Source organism: Echinops telfairi, unplaced genomic scaffold, assembly GCF_000313985.2.
Source record: "Echinops telfairi isolate 266 unplaced genomic scaffold, ASM31398v2 ScPeMD7_7457;HRSCAF=8495, whole genome shotgun sequence".
In the NCBI taxonomy this organism is placed as follows: Eukaryota; Metazoa; Chordata; class Mammalia; order Afrosoricida; family Tenrecidae; genus Echinops; species Echinops telfairi.
Window position 1 is genome coordinate 13834396 of NW_022111357.1, and position 10874 is coordinate 13845269.

A 10874-nucleotide genomic window follows, 5' to 3' on the forward strand; every position below is an offset into this window, starting at 1 on the left:
TGTCTGTCCCCCAGGGAGGAGGTCACACACAGTTCCATGTAATTCGAAACGTCCTTTTAATGGGGACTGTGATGGAGTCCTTCCCGGCACAGTCAACCACAGGACTTTCTGATGCCAAAGGGTCACCACGAGTCCACTTCAGCTCCAGCATGACCACGCGTTCCATTCCATTCTTGGGAATGTCTGGGTTTCCTAGATTCAGACTTGGTGTGGTCCACGTTCAAGGGGGTCACGGCAGGTTTGGGTTGGGGAGTCCATATAGAAGCAGACTGCCACAGTTTTCTGCCACCGGGGGAGGTCAGACCACCAGTCGGTCTGTAAAGCAGCCGAGCGCTTGGTCGTCAGGCCACTAGTGCTCCTGAAGCCATAGGGAGGACCTGCTGTTACTGGTGCCACTATCTTCAATGTCTGCCCTCCACGGTGAAGCCCGTGGAGTTCCCACTGCAGGGGTTAGTGCCCCCTGAGTGGGCTGGCATCCACAGCGACCCTCCGTGTAGCCCAATGAAACACTGCCTGGCCCAGGTCTATCCTCATGTTTATTGACCGTCTCCTCCAAAACTGGGACATTTGGCGACAGGCATGAACGTGGGCTCACCTGGGTCCCCTCACCTCCTGCTGCCCTTCTCCCACGGAGGACTGTGGACCCAGCAGGGTCACCTGGAAAGGGTGGAATGTGAGGTCCGAGGTGAGCTAACAGGCTGTGGGACACCCAGGGCATGCTCTCTCTTTGGAGTCCCCTGTCTGGGGACAATCCTCTGCCATGTCCAGGGGACACTCAAGCAGCCCCAAGTAGAGAGGAGCGAGGACATGCTGTTGACCAGTGTCCCCTTCTCCTCCTCCTGCAAGCAGAGGTGCCAGTGTCCACCCACCCCCACCCTCTGGTGACTGCAGTCCACAAGGGACCCCAAACCCAAACCACCCATTGATGTCAGTCCTGAATTTCTGACCCACACAGCCGTGTGAGGTAATGACTGTGTGCCGTGTTTGAGGGCAACTCACTCCCCCACAAGAGAAAAGCAACAAACACGAACTGCCGTAGATGAGGGTTTTCCCAAGTCCGGCCTGCTCTCCTTTGAGGTCAGCCCGCCGTGCCCTCTGTGAGGGTCCTTGAGAGCCTGTGTCTGCCTCTCCTCACCCCACCCCTCCCGGCTGCCCACCCCCAGAACTCTGACAGACGCGCCTGGGCTGCTCTGCGCTCAGGCTGGCTGCATGTCCTTGACAGGACTGGACTAGACTGCAGACCCCGGAGGCCATAGCCACCCTGCTCCCGGGCCTGGCAGCCCAGCCTCTGTCCTCAGTCCCAGGGGGCGTGCCCCCACCCAGCCACCTCCGGTCTCGGCTGTCCCATGCCGGTGTGACTTTAAAACAATGGAGCTTGCAGAGGATCAGAGTAGACATTTCAGGCAAAGAGTTACGGAAACGGCCACCAAACGCACGAGAAGATGCTCGGGGTCAGTGGCGCTACCAAACCCGAACCACGGCCAATGGATTCCAGCTCACAGTGACCCCCTCTAGGGTCCTTACAGGAGCCCCCAGCCTCATCTTTCTCCTGAGGAGTGGGAGGCTCGACTGCCCACCGTTCAGGTAGCAGCCCAGTGCCCAGGCCTCGATACCACCTGGGCTTTTGGCATTAACCTTGTCGTTGCCCTTGATTGGTAGGGAGGGGATATCAAGTCAGTTTCGACCGACAGCAACCCGATGGATGGCAGAAGGAAATTGCCCCGTCCTGCACCGTCCGCACGATTGTTACATGGGAGCCCCTTGTTGAACCCGCCGTGTCAACCTGTCTTGTTGAGGGGCGTCCTCTTTTTCACTGACGATTTCTACTTTCGCAAGCATGATGTCCTTCCCCGGGCCGGTCAGTCTCCCACCCTTGCTTCTGAAGAGCAGTCTGGTTGTACTTCTAAGAAAGGTCTGCTTCGTTTCCCACTAGAGCGTGCCACGGCCCGTCATCCTCACCAGCACCATCATTGAAACCCCTTGACTTCTCCTCGCTCTTCCTCCTTCCGTGTCTGACCTTCCCATCCCGGTGAGGCGGTTGACAATACCACGCTTGAGTCAGGCAGCTCGTGGTCCCCAGAGCAGCATCCTCGCTTTTCAGTACTCCAAAGGACGAACGGGAATTCCACGACGTTTTATTGTGCTCACGTGGAACTTGTACACGAATCTCAAGAGGCAGTGGTGCAAATAGAACAAGGGAGTCCTGCCTGGCGAACGGCCAGGAAAGAGGCGTGTCAGGGCTGCATCCTCTCACCATACTTGTTCAATCTGTGTGCTGAGCCAATCGCCAGAGACGCTGGCTTCTTTGCAGAAGGATGTGCCATCAGGCTTGGAGGAAAGCTTGAGATAGGCAGACGGCACAACCCTGCTTGCTGAAAGGGAGGAGGACTTGAAGCACTTGCTGATGACGGTCAAGGACTGAAGCCTTCGGGATGGATTAAGACTCAAAATAAAGAAGACCCAAAGCCTCCCAACTGGACCATCCGGTCGGTGACATCCTCATGAGTGGAGAATAGGTGAAAGCGGTCCTGGATTTTGTCTTGCTTGGGCCGATGCTTCATTGGGGAAGCCTGCTGCACAGGGCCTCTCCAGCGGGTTGTAAAGCAAGGATGTTGCTTCGCGGACTAAGGCGAGCCTGACTCCAGCCAGGGCATTGCCAAGTGGCCTCATCTGCATGGGAAAGCTGGACATTGAGTAAGGAAGACTGCAGAAGAATCGATGGTCCGGAACGATGGTGCCACTGGAGAAGACGATTGGAAGTACCTCGGACGGCTTACCAAGACGACCCATCTGTCTTGGAACCAGAACGGCCGGAGTGGTCTTTAGAGGCAAGGATGGAGAGACTTCATCTCATGTACAGTACTTTGGTCTTGTTGTCAGGAGAGACCAGTCCCTGGAGAAGGACATCACGCCTGGTAAAGTGGAAGGGGCAGTGAAAAAAGAGGAAGCCCCACCCCCACCCCCCACCCCCACACACAGGGTGGACGGACACCGTGGCTGCCACCTGGGCTCAGGCATGGGAACAACTGGGCCGCGAGCCCCGGACCTGGTGGTGTTTCACCCCGTTGTGCATAGAGTCGCTGTGGGTCGATGGCCCCTGGCCACAACACAGAGGTCTGGTGCAGCAGACGTACCCAGTGCAGCACGCCCCTGGATGCCTTGAGGCCGCTTCCGAGAGCATCGATTGCGGATCCAGGTAAGATGACGTGGTGGACGGCTTCTAGCCTTTCTCCGTTGGTCATGCTCTCAGCTACGGGCTCAGGCGCTGCAAGTTTGCGTTCTCTTTACATTGGGGTGGAATCCCGACGGAAGGCGGCAGATCTTGGTCCTCTTTGTTTTGCCACGCCGGGTGGTGCCATTAGCACATCTGCACGTCTCCAGTCCCGATGCCCGGTCCCCTTCCCGCTGGCGGCTTCTCAGATGACTTGTTCAGCGTGCGCGGCCCACGCGTCGGGTGCAATCACCCTGGCCGGTGAGGATGTGGCGCCACCGGAGCCCCGGTACTGCTGGTGGTGGGCAGGTCAGCGGACGCAGCTGCTGCGGAGAGCGAGGCTGGCAGCTCCTCAGACAGCGGCGGTTCGGCCCAGCACTTCCACTCCCGGAGCCTTGAAGCAGCGCCCAAGCCAGCAGCCCGGGCCCGCCCCTCCAGTCCGTACAATGGGCAAAAAGAAGGCAGGATACGGGCCAACAAGGCGTGGCAGGTGCGTCCCAGGACAGTCCGCAGCCGGGGGACGGGGGACGGTGCGGGGGACGGGAGATTAACGTGTTGCCATCCCGTCACAGCATGAGGACCCCGGGGCAGGGCCTGAACGTGCAGGGCAAGTGCCAGCTGGTCTAGTGGACAGAGATGCCCCGAATAAGCAAGCAGATCAAACCCGCATTGGCCACCAGGGTGAGAGGGTCCAGGCTGCAAGGGCTGGGCGCCGACGCCGGTGGTGCTTTTGCGCAGCGGAGGGAAGGCCTGGAGGATGGAGCTGGACCAGGGAGGAATGTGGACTTGGGAGTCCCGGAGGGAGGCGTGGCGGTCACGTGCTGGGCTGCGATCTGCTAGGTCAGCAGTTGTGGGGGAAAGGCCACTCCCCCACAACTGATCACAGGTTCAGTAAGCGCAATTGTAGGGTTGAGAAATATAAAGATTATAATCAAGTCATAGGGAATGAGATAGGAGAGCGAGTAAAATAAAGAAGTCAGACATATTTCATAGTAGCATGCTCACCTCCGGGATGGCCGTGGTCTTACCAGCCAGGTCTGAGCACAGCGTGGGCTGAGAGGGCAGGGCAGAACAATGCAGAGAGACGTTTTTTTGTTAACCAAGGCTTATCTATCTCTTTAGCAGAGAGATTACAGGTAACCACACACTCACAGGAATACAAGCAATAGGAGGGGGATCTACAATGAGCATAGACGTAACAGAAAGGGGATGAGCTAGGGGTGGACACATGATAGGAAGGGGTGGAACTAGAGGTGTACATGGGACAAGATGGGCTGAGCCTAGATTCATGATAGCGGCCTAACCTTGGTCACCCTTGAGTGGGCTTGACCTCCCTGGTCTCCTTCAGGGAAACAATTTACTATCCTTATCAGAAAGGAGTGTGTCCTACTGGTTGCGGGATGAACAGTGGTGACTGCTTGTTCTGGATGGCTGATAACCCTTAGGGAGAATAACCCCTGAGCTACTTCTGTTGACCTCTAAGTGTACAGTCATTCGCCATGTGTAGCAAGCAGCTAGGTTTGGGATATATTTGGGGGAGACAACTTGGGAGAAATCTTTCTGTTTCCCACAAGCAGTCAGTTTCAGGGAGGAGGCTTTCCGCCTTCGTAAAGCAAGGTGACCAGATGTTAACATTGGTAAAGTGGGACACCATTGATAAAACTCATATCCTGGCGAAATAGCCACATGGCAGCGAAAACTGTATACCTTAGCTTGTCGTGCATTCTTTCCAAAAATCGGGACTTTTTAAAAACGCCACGGGACGTCTGGTCACCTTATGTAAAGACACAATCGCGGAAACCCACAGGGCCAGTCCTGCCGGGACCTCTGGGCTGGCTCTGTGTCAGCTTGAGTTTTGAGGGTGTGTGTGGTCATTATTTTACAGCAATAAAAATCAACCAAAGAGAGTGGCCCCTGGGGTCTGACCCGGGGTGCAGACTTGGGAACCCCTTTGTCTTCCAGGGAAGGAAACTGTTCCCAGGTCGTCAGCCAGGGAGTGGCCGGTCCAGGACCTGCCTCCAGAGTCCCCAGGCCACTCTGTGCCCTTGGCAGGGAGTCACAGGGTGGCCTGCAGGATGGATGCTGGGGACAGTTTGGCTCTCACAGAGGAGGAGGAGGAGCCGGGCTGAGCACATGAGAGGCAGAGCAGGGACCTGTCCCCAGAGGGAAGCGATTGTCCACGGCTGGCAGCCGAGACCTACGAGCAACACTGACTGCCCTTCACTGTCAGGGCCTAGGTCTGTCCCTGCAATTGCCATAGAGTGGATCTTGCCTCTGGAGGCCGTCCCCGGAGGGGCTTCCAGACCAGGGCCTTACTGAGGCAGATCCCCAGGCCTCGCTTCCTGCTGAAGTGCCCCTGGATGGATCTGAACCCTGATCTCTTGGTTTGGAGAGAAGCAACTAACTGTCGGTACCATCCAGGGACTCTCCCGGCACACAGCAGCTGCACAAGAAATGCCGGCAGAGGGTCTGAGCGATCGTCCTGCCTCCCAGGATCTTGAAATCCACACCTGACCACGGGTAGCAATGCCCTGAAGAGGCGCTGTGAGCCTTGGGGACTGAGGGACCCCGCCACTCCCTCAGTCTCTCTCTGCATCCCCTGGCTCTGGCCCACTCTCCCTCATCTACTCCTCTACCTTTTTTTGGTGTTTGGGAGTTGACACCCAGCTGGCCTGCTCTTAGCCTCAGGATAAGGTGAGAAAGAAAACCTATTTTTAGGGGTTTTTTTTTTCTTCCAGGAAAAAGATTCCAAATGTGCAATTTATTCTGAGAAGCGTGGGTGTGGTCGTGGAATGGCTTCTAGGACAGCTCCCTGCTCCCCCTACCCCACCCCCACCCCCGACTCCTACGCATCTCCTTTCTCTCCCCTGGAGCCTTGGCAGCCCAGTGGGTTACAAGTTCATCCTTTGGAAACCACCAGTCACTGCCCAGGGGAAAGAGGAGGCTCTCTACCCTCAAGAGTGACAGTCTCAGAACCCTCGGGGGCGGGCCGCCCTGTCCATGGGGTCTCTGGGAGTCGCCCTCGACTCTGTGGCAGTGGCATTGTTTGGCTTTGGTTTCCTTTCTGGGCACACAGCGTGGGCCGGTGAACCTGTGCTTACAGGCTAGGGCCCCTCCTGCCGCCCCCACCTCCACCATCTCCTTGTGACCTTGGATCAGTTGTTTCCTGTCCTGAAGCTCAGTTTGCTCATCTGTAAAATGGAGACAGTGTGTCCTTCATGCCTGAGAGGGAAGATACGGGGAGGATCTTTTTAAAAAAACATATATATATATATATAAAGTATATATATATATAGTATATATAATTTTATTGGGGGTTCTTAGAGCTCTTATAACAATCCACACATCAAGCACATTTGTAAATTTGTTGCCATCATCATTTTCAAAACAGTTTTTTTCAACTTGAACCCTTGGTATCACTTCCTCTACACCCCCTCCCTCACCCTCCCACCCTGGTGAACGCTTGAAAAATTATAAATTATTATTTTCATGTCTTACACCATCCTCTGTCTCCCTTCACCTATGTTTCTGTTCATAGCCCTGGGAGAGGGGTGCTATACATCAATCATTGTGATCAGTTCCCCCTTTCTCCTCCCACCTTCCCTCTGCATTCTTATCTCGCTACTCCCATTACTGTTCCTGAGGGGTTTATCTGTCTTGGATTCCATGTCTTGAGAGCTCTTATCTGTACCCATGTACATGCTCTGGTGTAGCCGGATTTGTAAGGTTGAACTGGGTCATGACAGTGGGAGGGGGAGTATTAAAGAACAAGAGCAACGAACGTTGTGTTTCATCAGTGAGTGCTGTGTTACACCCTGTTTGACTCATCCCTTCCTTGTGACCCTTCTGTGAGGGGCGGTCCTACTGTCTACAGATGGGCTTTAGGTCTCCACTCCAACCCTGCTCATTCGCATCAATATGATTGTTTTGGGTCATTTGATACCTGATATTGTCGACACTTCATGATCACACAGGCTGGTGTGCTTCTTCCATGGGGGCTTTGTTGCTTCTGAGCTAGACGGCCGCTTGTTTATCTTCAAGCATTTAAGATGCTATATCTTTTGATAACCGGGTACCATCAGCTTTCTCCACCACATTTGCTTATGCACCTGCTTTGTCTTCAGTGATTGTGTCAGGAAAGTGAGCATCACAGAATGCCAGGTCATTAGAACAAAGTGTTCTTGTGTTGAGGGAGGATTGGGAATAGGCCCAATGTCTGTCTGCTACCTTAATACTTAACATATAAATATATGTACATAGACACATATCCCTATTGTTATATAGAAATATATTTACATATGTACGTGCCTGTATTTATACCTCTATAAATGTCTTTTGCCTCCTAGTTCTTTCCGCTATTTCAGGGACTAGTACCATAGAGGGAGGGTGTGTTCAAAGGGTGGAGACTGTCACTGATGTGGACACAGAGCCCTACTATGTGCCCTAGGTGTGTGTGGGGGTGGGAGGGGGGGCAGGATGGGATAAGGCAGCTCACCCTGGAGGAAGGGAAGAAGGCAGCCTGGAGCTAAGCCCCCAAGGAGTGAGTGACCCAAGGGAGAGGAGTCCAGGCAGAAGTGCAGGGCCTGAGGGCTTCTGGGCCTGTCCATCCAGGGTGGGCACTGGACTTCAGCCTGTGGGGACAGCTGGAAAAGGCCCACAGGCAGAGGGGTGGCCCGCCAGGAGGTTGCTGCTGAGAGGGGCCTGGTGAGCTGGGCAGGGCTGTGCTGAGGGTCTGGCTGGGGACAGCCTGGAGGAGGAGGAGGATGTGCCTGCAAAGCAGATGGAAGAGGAAGAGCCAGAAGCCAGAGGGGCTGCCCAGGGCTGGTATGCCAGCAAGGGGTCTGCTGGTCTGGGGTGAGAGAGGGGTACTAGCATCCACACTGAAGGAGAACTCTGGGGGGGGGGGTATGCAGGTGGGGTGAGACCTGAGATCTGACCAGGAGAGTGCAGAGGTAGCTGACAGTCAGAGGGTGGACTTGCATGCACAGGTAGGCTCTCGTGTAGTTGGGGTGGTCGTGGTTACGCACAGGTAGTGGCTGGGTGTGGCTTGTGTGCACGGGTAGGTGGGGAGCAGGATGAGATCCTCAGGATCCAAACCTCCCCCAGCTCTGGCAGGACTAGTACCCGAGAGGGGCAGCAGGTGGCACTCCTGGTCTGTCTGCTCCAAGTCCTCTCCGCAGGGACGTCAGGGAAGGGGGTGCACGCTGCTCCTGAAAGCCAAGGATAATGGGTCAGGCCCAGAACCCTCCGTGGGCCTGGAGACCACCCTGCCTGCCTGCCTGCTAGCTGTCGGAGCCTGAATACCTCCCTAGGCAAGTCCTCACAACCTTCAGAGAAGCCCACCCCCCAACCCCGACATCTGTGGTCCACTGCTCAGCAGTCGTCCTTACAGGGAGCAGACACCTGGTTCTGCCTCACACCTCACCCCGCCCTCTCAGCCCAGTTGGGCCTTTTGGGGGCCTCTCAGAACAGGTCTGTTCCCTGAGCTTGTGGCAGACCCTCTGTCCCCTCCCCTAGCCCCTTCCTTGGCAGTGGTTCTCAGCCTTCCTCATGCCACAACCCTTTCATACAGTTCCTCATGTGGTGGTGACCCCCAACCATAACATTATTTTCATTGCCACTTCATCACTGTCATTTTGCTACTGTTATGAATTGGACGACCCCTGTGAAAGGGTCGTTTGATGCCCCCAAAGGGGTCGCAAGCCCCAGGTTGAGAACCAATGCTTTACAGCCACCGTCGCAGCTGCACTCAGTGCCAAGGCAGGGGGCAGCCCCGGCAGACCAGCCCCCCCCGGCCCCCGGCTCATGGTGGGCATTTGATTTCTGTTTGCTGAATGAATGAGAGAACCCAGAGTGCTCGTGATCGCCATTTATACCTGGGGACTGAGGCCCAGAGAGGTCCCGCCCTCCTTCAAGCTCACACAGCTCTCAATGGGCAGAAGTGGATTTTGAACACAGGCACTTTCTCAATCAGAGCCTGACCCCGTCAGCCCCCAGCCATGCTGCCCCCACTAGCACTGCCCCACCCATCCCTCTGCTCCACAGCCCCTCCCCACACCTGCCCCAGGAGCCCGAGGGCCTGGATTGCAAAAGGTTTGAAGGTGGGATTTCCTGAGTGCGAGGCCTCAAAGTCTGGATTCTGAGTCAGAAAGCACCTTCCTCTGGGCATCTTGTGTGCAGAGGCCACCTGAGGGCCCAGTGGGCAGCAGGCTCAGCCTTACACTCCCTCCCTCTGAGAAGGCCCCTCGGAATCTGCCTTGATGTCTGGCTGAGCTGGCCTCTGGGCCCTGGACCTCTCCCCATGGACCCTACCTATCGGACAGGTTTGGGGGTCCCCCCGCATCTATCCAAAGACCATAGCTATCCCCCCAGGTCTACTCATCCTGGCTGCACTGCCTCCCAGGTACCCTTCTCCCATCTGTTCCCACCCCTCCTGGCTTCTGATCACTTTTCTTGGGGGGGGGGGGAATGAGGGGGGGGATTGTTGCAGTTTCTATTCAATTCAATTCTCACTTTCTGCTGCCAGATGTGGCTCTGGGTGCCAGAACGAAGGACAGAGAGGGCAATGACTGAGGACAATGATTTCCAGCCTTCCTGCAGGCCTCAGTTTCCCCTCTTGGCAGTAGATAAAGATGGCACCCACCGCCCAGGACTGCCCAGAGGATGCAGTGAGCTGACCCATGTGCAGAGCCTGGCACCATACCTGGCAGGGGATGAGGGTTTGATACATGTTTGCCCACCCTCAGGTGAATGAGAACACGGTCACTCACTCAACTATTGAGCACCTCCTAGGATCTTGTTCTAGTGTCGGGGGCATAGCCGTGAGCAAGGCAGGTCCAAGCCCCCGACTCCACTGCCATCGAGTCAATCCCGACTCAGGGTGACTCTGGGTAAGATTTCCGAGCCTGGAAATCTTTATAGGAAGAATAGCTTCTCCATCTGTCTCCTAGACAGGGCCGGTGGATTTGAGCCTTCAATCTTGCAGTTTGCATTCGCAGCTGAACACTTACCCAACAGCCCCATGGGGCAGTGAGGCCCACAGCATCTTGTTGGGAGGTGCCCTTGAGTGGGTTCCGACCCATCATGACACTGCACAGCGGACAAAATCCTGCCCCGCCCTGCTCTGTCCTCACAACTTCTCCCAGACTTGAGCCCGCAGTTGCAGCCACAGCATCCATCCATCTCGTCAGCGCCTTCTTCCCTTTCACAACTTCCCCGAGCATGAGGTCCTTCTCCAGGGACTGGTCTCTCCTGACAAGCTGTCCCAGGTTTGTAAGACAGTCTCGCCATCCTTGCCTCCAAGGAGCACTCTGGCTGCACGTCTTCCAGGACAACATCCTCTATCAGCGCCGCTGTCCAAATGCTTCCCGTAGTCTTCCTCAGTCGTCTTTAGTCAACGGCCGATTGTCACACGCATACGAGGCAATGGAAACACCACGGCTTGGGTCAGGCACATCTTAGTTCTCAAAGTAACACCCGTGTTGTATTAGTCTAGGTACTTTAGAGAAACAAATCCACAGCAACTCATGTATAAGAGAGTTTTATGTAAAGAAAGTGTGCATCACCAAAACATCCCAACCCAATGCTGCCCAAGCCCACAAGTCCAACATTAACCCATTAACCCAACACCAGTCCACAAAGTCCTCCACCTCACAAAACAGAG

The 10874-nt window shown here is 55.5% G+C and overlaps 1 protein-coding gene across 1 annotated transcript in view; it reads left to right on the top strand.

Annotated features, from left to right (window-relative positions):
• Window positions 1-3386: 3386 nt before the first annotated feature.
• SDC3 (syndecan 3) overlaps window positions 3387-10874 on the top strand; it is a 48963-nt gene continuing 41475 nt past the window's right edge. The window contains exons 1-3 of the mRNA XM_004705038.2: window positions 3387-3472; window positions 3521-3701; window positions 3784-3892. Coding sequence (XP_004705095.2) covers window positions 3387-3472; window positions 3521-3701; window positions 3784-3892 — 376 coding nt within the window. The remainder of the gene's footprint in view (window positions 3473-3520; window positions 3702-3783; window positions 3893-10874) is intronic.